We start from the raw sequence: 18,490 nt of genomic DNA, 5'->3' as shown, positions 1-18,490 counted from the left end.
CACCTTTAATCCCAGCATTTGGGAAGTAGAGGCAAGTGGATTTCTGAGAGTTCAAGGACAGCCTAATCTACAGAGTTATTCCAGGACAATGATATACAGAGAACCTGTCTCAAAAAGTAAAAGTAAAAATAAACGAAATAGAGGTTAAAACAAAACTGCACAAAGATGGAAAATATACGGAGAACCTTGATACTGTGTGCTATTATGCTCTCTTTGAATTGTTTGAATGCTGAGGAAGAAGCAACAGCTGCTAATAGATATTTGTTTGTAAATGCTGCTGAACTAATACAACATAGGTATTTTGAAAATACCTTGACTTCAGAATTTGGATCTAAGGATATAATACTTTGGAAAAGAGATTCTTCTTTTGTTTTTACAGAAAATAAGACCCTATGGATTGCATCTATCCCAATATGGTATGATAGACCACGCCCTCCTGAAAGGTTGCAGTGAACACCTTCAGAAAATTACTTCACCCAACTGATGACTGAGATGAACCTGGCACACGTTACACCATGAAGATCTGATTAACAGCGCCCCCATTCAGCAGGAAGCAGTTTGGAGAGAAATAACTGCGCCCATGTTCCCAAATATTGTTTATAAATGTTTTTTTTTACATTTAAAGGGGGATATGATATGGAGATGAATAATTTGCATTGATATGGATTTTGCTTTAGTGATTTAAATTTAAGGTAAATTTTGTTATATGTATGTGTATTTCTGATACTGATTAATGTATTGTGATTGTGTAGTTCATTTAAAAATGTAATGTATATAGGTTGTTAATGGATAGTTATCAATAATATTAAAACCTATAGTTATGTTAGTTAGATTTTCTAGCTATATAGAGATATTTTAAGTTACATAGGCATTCTTCATATCTTTCAAAGACTACAGAATATCGCATTTAAATGTTTTAATAGCTTAGGACTTTTCATGACAATGAGACACGTCTGTTCCTGGCAGCACCAATCTACTTCAAGAGGAAGATGGGCATCGAAGAGGCTCCTTATGGAGATTGATAGCAATTTGCACAAGAAACTGCTCTTGCCTGGACTGTTGCAGAAACTGGACACAAAGAACCCACAGAGAGAGGACTGCTGAACTTGCCTAAATGTGAGATGATTCTTTGGGGTTCCTGATTCATGAAAGAGTCTGTGAGACATTCTGCAGGACACAGCAGAAAGTGACTGAACTGCCTTCGAAATTTCCTGCTTCGTGGAAATGTCTGCTGGAAACTATGGACCTGAAGGCTGAAGATGGATGCCCCAATGGTACAAAAGAACTTTGGGTGACTGTCCAGGTAGCAAGATGTCTCTATGATTTCTAGAGTTTTGGAAGTAGCTTACTTCTTGTTCACCTAGGTAATATATCCTTCTGGAGTCTTTGATGGAGTTGAAGAATAAATAGATAGTTATAGTTTTCCTTAGTTATGATAAAAGATAAAGTAGATATAAATATTGTAACTGTAATTCTTACTTGATAACTATTTTGTTATATGTAATTTTACTATGTTAAAGTGAAAGCTTTTCTTTTTTGTTTAAACAGAAAAAGGGGAAATGATGTAGGTGTGTCTTCTATCTATCTGATGATTTCATTGGATAATTAATAAAGAAACTGCCTGGCCCATCTGATAGACCGGCCCTTAGGTGGGTGGAGTAGACAACAGGAAGAAGGAAGTGAGGTAGATGGCTCAGTCAGATGCCACGCCTCTCCTGAGTTAGACAGACTGCCATGCCTCTGCTCAGGGAGAGAGATGTGATGGAGCCAGCCACCAGGACAGACATGCTGAATCTTTCCTGGTAAGACACCACTTTGTGGTGTTACACAGATTATTCGATATGGGTTAGTCAAGATGTGAGTAAGAGGCTGAAAATAATGGGCCAGGCAGTATTTAAAAGAACACAATTTGTGTGTTGTTATTTTGGGGCATAAGCTAGCCGACGGCCGGGAGCTGGGTGGTGGAAGGCAGCCGGCCCGCAGCTCCCCACTACAAGAGTGCAACATTTATTAAACATGAGCATTTTAATTTGGTTTATCTGGTTTGATTGGATTTCTTTGTGCCATCTTAGAAAATATTCCTAACACAAACAGAGTGGCGTCAACACCAGAAATGTATTTTCTCCTGACTCTGGAGGCTGAAGGGTGAGGTCAAGCAGGGCAGGGTTGGGTTTTCCTGAGACTGGGAGGGAAGGAAGCCCTGTCATTGCAGTAGATCTGCCATGTCTTCGTGAGTTTCTTCAGCTCTCTGTTTTCTATGCAGTTTTTTTTTTACCCTGAATTCCCCTTACCAGGAGTACACCACTGCATAAGGTTAGGGCCATGCTAACTAACTCACTTGAACTTGTCTCCCTTTGAGAAAACAGTTTTTTTTCCTGAATAAGCTCTTGTTCTGAGGTGCTGGGGGCTTTGGACTCTACCACATGATTGGGGGTTGAGGGCCCAATTCAAACGGTGATGGTCTCCATCTGTGATAGTTTAAATAAAAAATGTCCCTCATAGACTCAGGTGTACAGAAGCCTGGATGACACTGTTGGCAGGCGCTGTGGCCTTGCTGGAGGAGACCTGCTATTGGGCAATGGATTTGACAATGTGTTGCTTTGTCCCACTTCCAGTTTGCTGTCTTGCCTTTGTGTTTGAAGTTGAAGATGTGATCTCTCAGCTTCCTGCTGCCAAACCTCCCTTGTCATTGAAACCAAATGAACTCTGTTTTCCTTACGTTGCCTTTGGCTGTGGTGTTATACCACAGCAGCAGAAGGGCAATTAATACATCATCTTCCTTATTAGATTATTTGCAGACTCCCATGCAAAACAAGAACAGGCATCCCTGGCTAACAAAAGAGAAATAGCTCTCCTTCCGACAGGCCCACAAAGATTACCCTTTATCCCTTAATACTCCTTGACACACATTTAGTATCTAGATCGGACATAGGTAATCAGCTCCCACTTAGTCTTCTTAGGGTATGTGATGAAGGTGCTGGCCAGCGAGCAGTCCACGCTCAGGCCCCGGGCTGTATGTTTGTCATTCCAAGTGGAAAATAGCAGTTGTTGTGGGCATGTACCAGGGAGGAAGTAGTCAAGAACCCACCCCAGAGAAGAAAAGCCAGGTGGATTGAATCCTGATCCTCTGGCTTGTTCTCCCCTGTCCATCAGACTTATATAACGCACATAAACTCAAAGATAAAATTGATTAAGACCTCCGAACTACAGAGCATTAAAGTGTATGCTGGAGGCCCTTCTGAACTCGGGACTCCAAGAAACTACATTGGGTACATGCCCATGAATCCTTCCCCAGTCTTCTTTGAGCTAAGTCAGTGCCACGGAGAAAAGACTGGTAGGCTACAGAACACACGCTTGAGACTAAAAGAGACTTGGCCTTGGATTCCCCATCTGCAAAATAAGGTTCAACCTAGCATCATAGGTTCCTCACGGGGGATACTCTTGGTCATCTGCAACACTTTGGAAACATCAATACAAGTGAAAACAAATCTTAATTTTGGATGTCAGGACAGTGAAAAACAAAAAACAATGTTCATAGTTACATAATAGTTACATAATCTCTTTGAATTTCCTGTTTATTTTCATCCTTGCAAATTTTCAACAACAGTAATGACCTATTCCTTTGGAACAACAGTAGTCTGGGAAGTAACATAAATTAACAAGTCATGTGACCACTCATGAAAGCAGAAAGTGACCAGAGCTCATTTTTTTGAGTGGCTTTATGTCATAGAGCTAATATAGGTAATCTAATATTTCTGAGGTACTCTTTGGTTTGTTTATTCAAAATTATAATTTAATTTATATATAATATAAATTATAATATTTCTTTTCATTTCAATCAGTTCAAGCTATGACTTATATATGCTTATAAGCTATTTGCCGGCTCTTTTTCTCCTAAAAAGCTTTCAAGGAGAGTTTCTGAAGGCATAAGGAAGGAACAGTCCACAGATGTCTCAAATCTGTCCCTCAAATGGATGGGGCTGAGTTCAGAAGGACATAGCACCATCGCAATGCTGCTTCAGGACATCCGACACAAATATGGGAATTGTCAGGTCAAAGAAGAGTCACCACATGGACGACTGGACTCCCCATGCAACTTAACCTTTCTAGTTGTTGGCTTGGAACCTGCATGGGTGGCATCTGATACTATGACAATGAACAATGGGAGACGAGATTTGAAACAATGACAAAGAGTTAAAAGGACCAGGCAAACAGGAAATCTATGTTACTGTGCAAAATAAGTGAGTGAGGTAAAGAGCCAATCACAGGAGGTCTGACAAGATAAAGATGAAGAGAGAGATGCTGAAGATGCTGGGCAGAGATGAGAGAAATGAGGTCCAGGAGGTTGGAGTGACATATGGCCAGGGAAGGCAGTCTGTCTGGTCATGCTTTTGTTTAAACTCCCAATCTCCAGGTTAGGAGAATGGCATTTTGCCTAAGGACATAGGAGTTTGCTAGAATGGTGTATAAATCAACAAGTTCGCACATTTTTGCTTTACAAAAATATTCACTTGTGCATGTGGGATTTGAAAGCAAGGAGCTGCAGATAGTACGAAGACCCATTAATTTATTTTCATGATCCAAGTACAGAGTAGGAGAAAGACTGGACTAGGCCATGGGGTCGCAGAGACACACCCAACACTTTGAATCAATGTATGCACGGTTGGTCTGAAGCCCTCCCTGCTCTCTAAGTCCTGGAGATGCAAGCTGCTTAACCTAGCATCCCCCTTAGAAAGGTATAGATTGCTGTGGCCTACCTCGGTGTAATGAGATTCAAAGTGAGGCATAGAAATGGGCACAGAGTCCTCTCCAGTGTGGGAAACTACTAGGATCAGTAAAGAGAGCATTTCTATAGGTATCAGAAACGGTGCTAAGGGAGAACATCATAGTCATAACTCTTCCCCACCACTGCCTCCAGGATGAGGCGCTCAGCCTCCTCTCCGGAGAGCTCTCCCAGGTGGCTGTCTCTCTTCTCTTCCTCTACTGGGGCCTACTGCCCTGAACCACTTTTCCTCACGTGCACCATGACTCTGGCAAAAGCAGGCTCCTCTCTGTTCTCTTCATCTGAAAATCTTTACCTTCCACACAGATACACCAAGTCTCTAGCCCAGTGCTTTGCCTACTGGTGGCTGTGCCTTCTAACATAGGAATGAATTTAGTATCATAATCACTATGACAGATTCAATGCAATGGTATAGAGTAGAGAAAACAGTATGATCTATTGGGCAAGGGCATCTTTCAAATGAAACATCTAGTTATACATAAATCTCATATGTATTGTGCATTATAGTATGAAGTATGTCCGTGAACACAACACTCTTGACTTTGGCTCTAGTATTACTCTGGCCAGTTGGTTTCTTGATTTCTGCTTCAAATCTCTTTTCTCACTTACTGTTCATTTTCATGACTACTCCCACAACCACATCTTCCCAGGAAGCTGTGGGAGCTACACATATTTGGCGCCGGTACCCAGAATGGTTATATTTCCCAAATGGGACTTTCCGTGTCTGCTACCCCACCCCCTTCATGAACTTCTCCAACCTCCTTTCACTTACTCATTGTTAAATAAAAAAGTAACCAATATATATATATATATGCACACACACACACATCTTTAAATTCCACACTAGATGCTCCTTGTTAGAACTGACTTAGCTCAACCTTAACTTTCCAGATAATGCCTTTGCTGGGCTGCAGGGGAGTGCTTCATTCCAGTGGCCAGTATTTCTTGGGTTTCCATACGATTCCGGGACACTAACGATGAGCCTCACCCTTTGCCTCAGCGACCTTAACAGGCCTCTTTCCTCACAAATGTAAGGCCTCACCAGGAGCTGTCAACTCACTGAACTTTGACAGTGGCTGGTGCAGGGCTCTGGGGCTTTCACATAAAACACGACACAATACCGTATCTCCCTTTCTTCATGTGCCGACCCCCTACTTATTCCTTAGGAAGACAGGAGCCCCTTTGGTGGGCTGCTGGCTCCTCAGCCAGTCCCTGCTCTGCATTCCTTCAGCGCTCTCCTCATGGCTTGTTGTCCTGCCACCCACTGCTCTTTTCCTGGTTGTTTGTGTTTCTGTGTCTGTTTCTGGCGTCTTGCCTTCTTGGAGACAGTGTCTATCCCTCCTGGTTTTATTTCCCCAATACAGGGGCGTGGAGCTGCTGCTGCTGGCTCTGTGCTCACATCTACTAACCTGGTGCTTGTTCATCTGCAGACAAGACCTACGCACCAACAGAGATGGTGTTTCAGGAAGACCAGAAACACCCAAGAATCAACGTCTCAGGAATGACAATCAACGGGGGGTGGGGGATGACAATGACAGCACACACACACACACACACACACACACACACACACACGCACGGATGGATATGTGTTAGTGGAAAATGCCACAGTTTTCTGTCCCTGTGTGGGCCCACTGAGACTTCTAAGTGGGTCTTCTCACTGTGGAATTGAACCTCAGTTGCCCATAGTGGGTTTCTTCCCTTCCCTGCTCATTTCTTCTCCCCCTTACCATGCTTCCTAGAACTACCCACCAAACAGACAATCTGCACTGCAAGAAATGCACACCTCAGGGATTGCTTTCTGAGGGGCCCCAAACTGCACAGGGAAAGAGCACACGCCATTTATCAGACAGAAACCAGGGAGGCCTTCAGCCATTGCTCACCCCCTTCCTGCCGCCCACCTTGTTCCACTGTCTTTGCTTTAGACAGGGCTCAAGGTGAAGATAATGACCCCAGAGTTGCCATATGCTCATTTTTCTTGGCACTGATTGTTCAGAAGAAGCACCCTTGCCTGATGGATTTGTGCATCTGGGGAGCGGGTACCACGAAGGGAATTCTCCCACTCTGCTCTGACCAGGGCCACTTCACAGCTACGGCTTTTAACTTTCAGGGTAGATTCAAAATGTGTTTATGCCCACTTGGTTAATTTCCTTTAGCAAAGACTTTGCCTGTCCTTCCTCGGGATGCTCGACTCCCTCTTTATTCTCCTTTTGCCCTCCCAGTATAGTAGGTCAACTTGACAACACAATGCAGCCTAGAATCACCTGGCAAAAGCGTTTCCGTTGAGTTTGTTGGGTTAGTCTGTGGGCATGAGGCATTTTCTTGACTGCTAATTAATGAAGGAGGGCCCAGGCCATAAGGGGATATAGTACTTCCCAGGCAGGTGGTCCTGGGCCATATGAGGCTATCTAGGCATGAATGTGAGCCCCAGTCAGCCAGAGATCTAGCTAGCAGTGTTCCCCCATGGTTCATTCTCTGAGGTCCTGCCTTAACTTCCCTCAACAATGGATTGGGACTTGTGTGTAGACCCTTTTCCTTCCCAAGTTGCTTTTGGTCAGAGGGTTTCTTCATAGCAAGAGAAAACTAACCAGAACAGTGCTGTTATCAAATTTTAGCACACGATAGGGCTCAGTGAGGGGAAGTCAACCACAAAAGGCCATTTGGTTTAGTCAGCATGGAAGTGGAGGACACGATCTGCCAAGTGCAGTGCTGAGAACAGGAAATGATGGATGTAGGGTGGCCGAACTTCCAGAACAGCCTGGACCGGCCAGGGGAAGAACGTGCCATGACGATCCTACAATTAAAGGAGGATACACGCCATTTTGGGATGCTATGTTTTACAAAGGAGGAAACCGAGGTACAGATATCATACCCAGGGGTTGAATTCAGTCTGGAATCTGAAACTCGATGGACTCTACTGCCATACGACACACTGACTGATTTTTGATTGACAAGTCAGTACAACAGAGTACCGTTTGCCTCTCGGGGCTGGTATGTGCTTGGAATGCACAGAACACTAGCGAGCATGTAACCTGTTATGTACAGCCGCTATAAACCCACTCTTAATGAGTATGTAACTAAAACGATTTGTGTTTTCATTTGCTAGATGGATGCCAATCATGGCTAAAGGCAAATCAACATGGAGCTGAAGCAAGGAGAAAGGGAGGCGTTCCAAAACATGTTTGGCTAAGTACATTGCAGCTGTTCCTTAGCTCCTGCACTTGAGTATGAACTTCAGCTGGTCTGGCTAGTTTTATGTCAACTTGACACAGATGAGAGTCATTTGTGCAGAGGTAATCTCAGCTGAAAAAGCAGGCCACAGGCTGGCACCACATGCCACTCTGTGGAGGGCCCAGCTTACTGCTGGTGGTGCCTCCCTCACCTTGGCTGAGCAAGCAACGGGGAGCAATCCAGTAAGCAGCACTCTTCCGTGGCCTGTGCATCAGCTCCTGTTTCCAGGATCCTGCCTTGCTTGAGCTCCTGCCCTAACTTCCTTCCATGATGGACTGTTATCTATGAGGTGAAATAAGCCCTTTCTTCCCCAAGTTGTTTTTTCTCATGATGGTTAGCCCAACAATAGAAACCCCAAGACAGACGTAGACACTCTTTCAGGTTTCTGCCAGAATACTGATATTTTGTTCTTCCTTCTTCGCTAATAAAAGATCGAGTCACATCTGCCTACAATTCACTTGCAGTTCTGCTGGTGCAGGTGATAGGGTCTGGAAGGGAACCTGGATGGCAGTGAGTGCAGAATGCCTGTACCTTTAGCGTACCCACTGCAGTGCCTGCACTGGGACAATCTTTCTGCCCATAACGCTGAACTTCAGATTTGCAGGCAGCTCCTAGAATTGGCGATTCTTATTTTCAAAGTGCCCTTGTCATTAGCCACTATCTCAGGCCAGGATTTGGGTCTGCCAAATATAGAAAGGATTAGCTCACGGTGGGTGCTGACCCTGACTGGAGGATCCCCAGATAGGCCATATGTGGCTCGTTCCCAACTTGTCTTTCTCACAAGAGAGACCTACCATCTAAGCCCAAGATTCGGATGCTGAGATGCAAAGCAGCCAAATGCAGGATGTATGTGTTTGTGCACGCGCGTGCTGAGAGGGAGTTCTACTCAGTTGAACAATGTTTGAAGAGCATTTCCAACTTGGGGCTGCGGGAGTGTTGGTGTGATTTAGTCATGGTGGGCATAAAGCCCCTAGAGAGTGCTAGGAAGTACAACCCAGAAAAAAAATTCTCTTTTGAAAAAGAAATGTGTGTATATATCGAAAGGAAAATAAAAGAACAGAGATCTGGATTACATCTTGCTTTATGCCTCTATTCCAAATGTATTCCTAGGGCAGAGGGGGTGGGAGCTGCCAGGACGCTCCGACTGGTTTAAGGTCACATAATCGCCTTCTATCACCACACAGTCACGCCTTCTAGGACACATCTTCCACATCTCTGAGACTGGCTCCTGAGCTGGTCCCTGAAGGCATTGATCTTTCCTTGGGTTTCCCTCCATGTTCACTGGCAAGTCATACTGTCTGTGGTTGGTGCTCAAACTTAGGCTGAATTTATCAGTTTGTGTACGTGTTTTGGGCTGTACAACTTAATTTTCAGTGGTCCCATGAATATTATAGATCCATTGTTCAGCCTAGAGAAACCGAGGAGCAGAAGGTAGTTTGTGTCTGTCTGTACAAACCTCAAGGCGGCCGAACCCACTGAGAGATGAAACGCGGTGCCCCGCCTGCCCAGGGGGCGGAGCAGACAGGCCTGTTTGGGGGTCATCTGTCGCACACACGATGTCGTACAAGGGCGAGCCAAATACTCGCTTTGGTAGGGAAAGAAATTTAGACAGCTCCTCGTCAGCTTTATCTAAAAGGTGACCTTCACAGCTTGCATTTTGAAGCTATTTCCACCCTTCCCTGTGACTCGCTCGCCCAGAGATCCTGCCTCTCGCCGCGCCCTAATTGGGAGGCCAATAGGAGTGCCGAAGGGACCATACGGATTGGGTCTGTCCCTTCTGCCCCGGGACAGTACACTAGCGACCACAGTACAAACTTGTACGTCTTGCTCAACCCCTATCCGTTTCCCGCCCCTGACTCCCGAGTGCCAATTTGCCCCAACTCCAGCTCTGGGGACACTCACCTAGCCACTCGAGGGCCGGTTCCGGGGTGAGAGTTAAATCCTGGGCGCTGCCCGGGTGGGCACCCAGCAGCAGCAGCAGCTGCTGCATCCAAAGAAGCTGCAGCATTGCTAACCATTGCACCATCAGGCACTCTAGGTGGCCACGATCGTGTCCCCTGCACTGGACTTCGGTGCAGGAGGCAAGAGCAGCTTCCACCCTTCTTGAGGACTACGCCACCTAGGAGCCCTGGAGATGAACTCGCCTCCCTTGTCGCCACAGTAGGAATACTTTTGGCTCTGGGCGTGGAGACACAAATAGCCGAGCTTTCCCCGCCCTGCCCACGGGGCCTTGGGGAGGGAGGAGGAAGAGGGACCTGGCCCCGAGGAGTCCCAAACACTCCTGCCTTTGGGGTTCGAAGAAGGCAGGGCTGAGGAGGTCCCGTGGTTGCCCTTCCTGCTCCACCCGTACTCAACCTTCTCTCACTCGGGTTTGCTCTCTCCCCCACCCCCTCGGAGGGTGAGCGAGCTGATCCTCTTCCGGAGAAGAAACCTCCGGATTTGCAAGGGTTTGGGGGGCGGCAGATGAATAAAAAGATCTGTCTGGTGAACTCAGACCTGGAACGCCCCTGAACACAGGAGACACCTAGGGGGCCCTACCTGGTCTCCAACATTGCCCGAGAGTAACTAGAAGGCATCTCCACTATCTAGCTTTATCCTGACTTAGAAATAACCCTAGACTTCTGCTTCTTTAGAGCATCTTTATCTAATAAAATATCTCAGTGTAGAACTGAGAAACCCAGCCAGAGAGGTGGGTGACTGGATCTCCGTTACTCTTTAACTCCGCAAAACTTACTCCCCAGATGAGTAGAGATAAAACAACGACAAACAGATACAAGACACCAAGTCCCCAAACCCTGACCATAGGCAGTCTTTCTAACTGCTCCCCTTCCCACTTAGATAACCAGCCTTAACTGCACTGGAAGCACTCAACCCACAAGGGAGCAGGATTAACAAGACCCACCCTAAGCAAGACCTTGGAATTAGAGGACAGCAAGAGGGAACCTGCTGGGGAAAGGAGAACAGGTGATATGATCTTGGAGGACCTGTGTTTCTTACGTATTTTGTCGATTGCAAAACTTACAAGTACAGGTAGCACAGTGCCTGACTCAGTAAACACGCCTCTGCCTGGAACTGATAGCCAGGAGTGAAGGCCAGAGTGAGACAGGGGCTCGGCCTTACAGGAGTCTGGGCAGCTCTCCGGTGGAACTCTGGGAACTAGCAGATCTGTGCGCTTCTGCCATGGAGAGAGCCTGGGGCTGGAGGCGTCAGGTGTGTGGCTTAAGGAAAGATGAGGTACTGTCTGGTTGTCCTCTGGGAAGAAAACTGAAGGCGTAAGAGGCAACTGGAGAGCAACAGGAGAGCAACAGGAGAGATGTCCCAGTGTGTCCCTCTAATCCATAGCAAGTCAGTGTATGCAGAAGTCAGTATCTATGCCTGATAATGTGCGAAAAAAGAAGAAAAAAGGCATGTTGTGAGCCCAGCAGACCACACAGTCTGCAGCCAGCAACAGTGACTTTTCTCTCCATTGACCTCAGAAGCACATTGCTGTGGGACTATTGCCTATAGTGGGAAGATTCGGTCCTGATTAAGTTGCCTGGCATCCACTGTGGCAGGCAGGTGCAATCCAGGTGGCCTAATTAGGTAACAGCGTTGGTTACAGATGTTAATCTCTGGAGAGAAGCAGGGCAGTGGGAATAAAGGGGAGAGAGACAGGAGGATGTGGAGTGGGCTCTGTAGGTCACACCATGCATGGGTGATGGACGGGTGGTGGGAAGAAGCCATGGCTGGGACAGGAAGTTGTAAGAGACAAAGGTTAGAAGGAAGTGCTTATACGAGAGGTTGTGTGCCAGGCTAGAACAAAGGACAGCCACGGGGCACCCTAGGAAGTAGGGCAACCCTAGGAAGTCAGGTCTTCTACTAGCTGGGATCTCAACTTTAGCCTCTGTATAATGAGGCCGGGGAGCCTTTTCTGATCCATGCAGAGAATATTCTAAAGTGGCAGAAGCCGGGCGGTGGTGGCGCACGCCTTTAATCCCAGCACTCGGGAGGCAGAGGCAGGCGGATCTCTGTGAGTTCGAGACCAGCCTGGTCTACAAGAGCTAGTTCCAGGACAGGCTCCAAAGCCACAGAGAAACCCTGTCTCGAAAAAAAAAAAAAACCAAAAAAATAAAATAAAATAAAGTGGCAGAGCTCTGACAAGGAGGAGGGAAAGGGAAGGGAAACAAGTCATATTTCATCCTCAGAGCAATTAGAGTAATGAAGAGAGGTGAGGACAGCTTCCTGGCCCGTGACACCACATATCCTATTTGCCATTAGAGACTCAAGAATAGCTACCGTTTTCTTCATGTCTTCCCAGAAAGTTACTATGGCTTAGAGGCAGAGATCCGTGGTGGAATTTTTAGTCCTTGAGGGAGGAATGATTCTGCTTATTCTAGACTTCCATTTCAGGTTGGTTTGTTGTTGTTGTTTTTCAAGACAGGTTTTCTCTGTAGCTTTGGATTCTATCCTGGAACTAGCTCCTGTAGACCAGGCTGCCCTTGAACTCACAGAGATCCACCTGCTTCTGCTTCCTGAGTGTTGGGATTAAAGGCGTGCATCACCATCACCACCTGCCAGCACTGTGACTAGCTTTCCCTAAACCTTTGTCTGTAGAATGGGGAGAAAAGCATCTGGTTGTGGGGTCATGTTCAGAACGTATTAAATGAGCTAATGGAAGGAAGTGCATAGCACAGTCTAACCTGTTGTGAATACTCATCCCTGGTGAAATTACCTGGCTTGAGTGAGAAGGAAACATGCAACATGGTGGGGGGGGGCATGTACAGGCCTGGGGAATCGGTCTGCAGAGAGAGGAAGATGGCATGTCCAGCTTTTTAAAAGCTGCCTAGCACATGCACACAGGAGGTTGGTGTGACTACGTCATACGCAGGTGATGTGCACAGGGGCTTAGCTGATTAATCATGGATGTAACCATGCATGTGGGCCAGGGCTTAGCTGAGTCATTGTGGACGTAACCACACATATATGCATGTGGGTCACACAGGGCCTTTTAACATTCAGGTACCTCCATGCCCAGGGCCCGTCTCCACGTGCATGGCTCCAGAACCGGGAAGTACCAGCCTTATGTGGCTGAAATCATTACACTTGGGAGCTGTGACTGTGTGGGGAGGAAACAGTCAGAAGAGCAGACTCAAACTCTGAGAAAGACTACAGAATGGTGGGTCAATGGGGATGTCTCTCGCCCCCACTATTAGCATCCTGGGCAGGACCCTGCCCCTGTGGTCCTGTGTTCATCTGTCTTATTCTTTTGGCTTTGGGCTAGCTGTCTACTTCTATGTCTCACCTGACCATATCTTGAAGAACTGTACTGTACTTCTCTCTGAGTCTCCTGAATCCCACACTTCCCGGCATTTAATAAGCACTTTAAAAGCTTCCGCTGAGGCAAATATGCATAGAGTGGAGCTTAGCATCCTGGCACCCCATTATTCACCCCCTTTATAATAATAGTAATGCACCCTGCAGCCTAAGACCTTACCTGCCCATAGGATATAGAATCACACCACTCTGAACAATGGGATGGGTTTCTCCTCCCCCTAACAACAAACTTAGAACAATTTGGTTGCACAGTCCTCTGAACCAAACTGGACCAAACCAGATCTGAGTTCATGTGCAATAAGCCAAAACTGTCTTCAAGTTGAGCTTTTAGGGAGACTCTCCTATTTACCATTTTATGACTGTGCACACTTGGGCATGCATATAATTAAAATAAGATGAATTATGGGAAGGAACATGCACATTGAAAAAATTTTTATGTCACCCAGTCTTTCACTCAAACTAGAGAACCCCTCAAACTACCTCCCTTAGTAAGTTATGAGTCTGGATCCATTCAATTAGTCAACTAGTCTGACTCGATAATTTTAGTAAAATGGAGGCTTTATTTTATCAAAACAAAAACAACAACAAAAAGCCTGGCCAGGACCCAATCAGAGAGTTCTCTAGGTAAGGCCATGACTATTGTTAATCCAAGAAATTTAAAGGTAAAAATCACAAAGTTACAATTTTGGGGAGCCAGGTTAACTCATGCCCTGTTTAGGTGCAGGCAAAGCTTGGTTTCATGACAGATGTCCTGCAAATGCCTCCACCATCCAAGCAAACAAGGGGTTCATACAAAGGCAGAACTTTATAGTTATCGTGTGAGTCTTGTGACCCCATTTCCTTGTAAGAATAGCTGAGGCAGTGAAAGATGCTACAACCATCAGCAGTTTTTAAGAATAGCTCAACTGTACCGGAAGTCGTCCATCTTGGGCGAGTTAGCTGCCAGGGTACTTTTAAGATAACAGCAGCTTCCTAACGGCTTACAAGTTAAAAACAACTTTGTTTTTACAAGTCTTTTCAACACAGTAAATTATCCTCTAAGCATAATGCTCACCATCCCAGTAAACAGCTCCTCATTCTTTTTAGATGCCACAAAAAGACACGCCAGGTAGTAACTCTGGCCCTGGAGTCTTCACTGTGTGGCTTGCTGTCAATCTCTGCACTGTATCCTTTCCAATATGTTCCATTGCTTTGCTCTGAACAAAAGCTTCCTTACCACTTTCCAATCTGTGTGGGTTTTTATTTCATTCTTGAGTGAGGCCAAGAGCCTGGAAACACCAGGCCTAGGCCCCGGCCACCATTGTCAAAGAAGGGATCAAAAGAAAGGAGGAAAGAAAGAAAGGAGAGAGAGGGAGAAAGTGTGGGATCAGGGGAGAAGGAGGGAAGGAAGACAAGAAGGGGAGAAAGGATGAGTTTTAAAAGACTATAGTATTTGAAGTCATTAGAAACTTGGTAAAACTGTTTGGAACCTGAAGTGTGTGGGTTACTAGTACTGAGATTCTTATGCCCAATCCCTCCAGGCTAGCGCCTAAAAGTAGGCTAAGGTTGAGGGCTGTCATAGGCTCTCTCTTATGTCTCCATAGCTGTGAGGTCTAGGAACTCCTGATCAGTGTGATAGGTTATTCTCAGAATGAGCTTGACTAGTACACAATATCTCCTGGTCTGGTTTAGGACTTCAATAAGCACACAAGGGGTAAGACCTATGGAGCCTTCCCACCAAGTGTCATTTTGTGGGAACAAGTATTGATCCTGCATGATAATGTGGGCACACAGTGAAGAATTACAGATGGAAGCTTTATCTGGGGGAACCTGTCCTATCCATAGCCCCTGCCCAGTGACTTGTTCTAGGGTAAGGCCTTGTTTGTTCTGTTGCCACCAGCAGTGATTAATGTCAGTCGTCATGGAAATAGTAGCACTAACTTCTAGGCCCTCATAGTAAGGAGGAGCTATATCATAACAGAGCCAGCAAGCTTTGGCCAAATTGGGTTGGGAAGCATGTCCAAATGATGGGAAGGATCATCCAGACAGGGAGAAATCAATAAAAATTCAAAATAATGATCTCGAGAAGTCAGAAATTCCCATAACAAAAAGTAAGGGATTTGCTTCCTAGGAAGAAAACAGTATATCCCATATAGGAGGGAATGAGGGAAGGGTTGTCCGCAGGGCTAAGTGTGTGAGCTGCATAGTTGAGAGTTATCCATTGGCCAGCTTCTAGCTTCTGCTTGGTAAGTGCTGTGAAGTAGTGGGGAGGGACAGTGGGTGAGGTTGACTTCCATAGGGACAGAGAGAGCATTGCTGGGGAAATGTAGGTGGGGGTAAGGGACTCGCTAGACGTGATATAGGGCATTTATAGTGGCTCCTGTGCTTTCCGGCCCCTGTTCTGTGCTCAGGTACAGGCAGGGAGAAGGTAGACATCAGCTTTCTCCAGCCTGATGTCACTCAGTCCGGGAGAGCACAGGGGCCAGTGGAAGGAGTTAGCAAGAGGAAGGTTGTGTTGGGACTTTGAAAGACATGGCTTTATGATCACAAATGGACCAATGTGGACAGGCAGAGGGGACTCCAGGGAAAGATGGTTAGTTTTGGGTCCTTGCTTATCACTTACTAGCCCAGTGACTCAGCAAAGTTGTTTAACTCCAGTTAATTACCTTCAAAATTATAATAACAACAGCAATGCCTGTGTTCTTGGCTCACCTCAGAGACTAAAACAGGAACAGTGGTCACAGTGATGTCACAGCAGTTCGAGAGGTTGTTTTTATTACAAGTTACTGTTACTTAAAGTTAACAAAGGAACGTTTGGGGAATTACAGAGTGAATATTGTTGGATGTCTTACAGGGCAGAGAGAATAAAAACATCATCAGACAAAAACCACCCCTCTTTCATCTCAACAGCAGCCATTCAGAGAGGGCTCAGCTGAATAAGGCTTTGTGTATACTGAGCCTTCTGGGTGGTTAGAAGTTTAAGGCTCTAAGTGGGAATCTGCTCTGGGATCAGTCTTTGCACCTTATCCAGCCTTCGTCTCCTTTCTGTAAAATGGTAGTAACGGAGTATCTAGTGTATAAAGCAGTCCATGGAAGTCCTTTACAACTTGGCAAAGACTGAGCCCTGGTGAAAGTAACTGTGATTAAGTAACACGGCAGTGACACCATGAAACACAACGTTACACTTATTTTCTGATAAGGACACTGGAAGAGATCCCATGGCATTTTGTTACCTTATCCCCATTAATTTCATATCACAATCTTCCAGTAAATGAGAACTCTATATAGATAAGATAAAACATTCATTTATATAAGGCACAGATTTTTGTAACCTATTTAATACATGTAACTGTTCTCTCCCAATATTTTGATGTTTGATATGTTCTCTCCCAATAGTTTGATCACACTGTAGAGTGTGGTCAAACTATTATTTTGTGCTATGATTTAGCAGTACTGTGGTGCTTCCATAATGCCCGCAATTGCTGAAGCACTCAGAGGTGAAAATTTATTGGGCAGAGGGCCAGTTTTAACAGGGAATTAATAAATGAGCTTTTTACCATAGCCCAAACAGCAATTTATATCAATTTAATTCAATTAACAGCATTCCCATGATGTGGTGCTCAACCAGAAAAAAAGTTCCACTTGATCAGGAGTTTCAGGCGTCTCCTCTGTCTTGATTGGTTGTACACAGGGCATCTTGTGTGCTTGCCAAGCCTCCCCCTGCTTCCTGCCTTCCCACAGCCTGGCTGCAGAGACACACAGAGGAAGTGAAAGGATTGTAATTATGAATGCAAAAGGTGACCCGTTCCAGACAGTGCCTGCCTACCATTATGACACTGAAGCTCACACGGGTGCGGTAGAGCTTCTTCCTGTGACCAGAGGTGTGCAGAGCTCCTGTATTGAGGTTTGCTTTGGGGTTATGCCCATTAAACCGCTCAGGGTCCAGAAAGATTCGCTATGGCAGGTGAAAAATGGCTAATTGGATCTGAGGGTAAATGGAATAAATCAACTCACGTACGTTACCGCTACATGTTCTTTATCCCTTTGCACAAAGAAGCAGAGAGGAAGAGGAAGAAGAGGAAGGAGAAGGAGAAGGGGAAGGGGAAGGGGAAGAAGAAGAAGAAGAAGAAGAAGAAGAAGAAGAAGAAGAAGAAGAAGAAGAAGAAGAAGAAGAAGAAGAAGAAGAAGAAGAAGAAGAAGGGGTAATCTCCACAAGGTTTTTAGTTTTTACAGAAATAATTGAAAAAATTCCATAGGCAAAGATAATGATAATATGCATATCAATCACCAAAAGGGCAGGTAGAACTTGACAAAGCAGCACTCTGGAACAGGTGACACCACCCAGGAAAGAGTCAGCATCCAAGGGGAAATACCTGATATTCCAAAACATTAGATAAAATTACTAAATGTCTTGAAGCCTGGACTCACCTATTCTCCTCACTCAATCTCTCTCTCTTTTTTTTTCAGCTTTGGGGACACCCAGATTTATTTCTTAGCAAGGGTGAGGCATGCTACCTTCATACTCAATGACTTTTTTTTTTAGAAATTTCTATTTGGTGTGTTAGGAAGTAATTTTGTGAGATTGACTCTATGTAAATTTGACTGTTAGAACGAAGAATGAATGTTATTGCTCTAAGGCCCCGTGGTGTGGGGGACTGGAAAGATCATTCTGTTGCCCATGTAGGAGAAGTTACATTGCAGAGGTGTTTTGGGAATGAATCCAATTTTGAAGGGAGAATCATGACCTCACAAGGTTTTTACAGATTTGACTTTTCCAAAAGACAAGTGTTCCCGCAGCTCTGCAAAATGGGTTGTTCCATGTGGACAGGTGCATATACACTTCCTGTGGATTAGTCTATTGGTCTGTTAGCTGTACATTTACTGTATAGCCTTGTGGGCTCCAACACTCCTAAACCTTGCCAGCACTCAGCCCCTCTGCCACAGGGATTCTGATTCAGAGAGTAGTCTGATAGCAGCAAGCATCAGGCATCAGTACCCTTTTCTAAGCTCTGAAGGTGATGGATGCTAATGGGCTGGTTAGCATGAACTGTGTTGGGGTCTCGGTAGGGACTTGTAGGAGCTAATGCTTAGAGCATGGAAAAGAAATGGAATCAGCAAGGAACCTCCCAGAGTATGAGGTGTTAGAGAGGGCAGGACAGTGCATAGAAAGCTATAGCAGATGCG

The 18,490-nt window shown here is 45.4% G+C and overlaps 1 protein-coding gene across 1 annotated transcript in view; it reads right to left on the bottom strand.

Moving 5' to 3' along the window:
• Window positions 1-10,245, bottom strand: part of Pla2r1 (phospholipase A2 receptor 1) — a 122,534-nt gene extending 112,289 nt beyond the window's left edge. Inside the window, 1 exon segment of the mRNA XM_038335986.1 lies at window positions 9,917-10,245. Coding sequence (XP_038191914.1) covers window positions 9,917-10,040 — 124 coding nt within the window. The 5' untranslated portion in view covers window positions 10,041-10,245.
• Window positions 10,246-18,490: the final 8,245 nt, after the last annotated feature.

Source organism: Arvicola amphibius, chromosome 7, assembly GCF_903992535.2.
Source record: "Arvicola amphibius chromosome 7, mArvAmp1.2, whole genome shotgun sequence".
Taxonomy (NCBI): domain Eukaryota; kingdom Metazoa; phylum Chordata; class Mammalia; order Rodentia; family Cricetidae; genus Arvicola; species Arvicola amphibius.
This window is presented reverse-complemented; position numbering and strand designations above follow the sequence as displayed.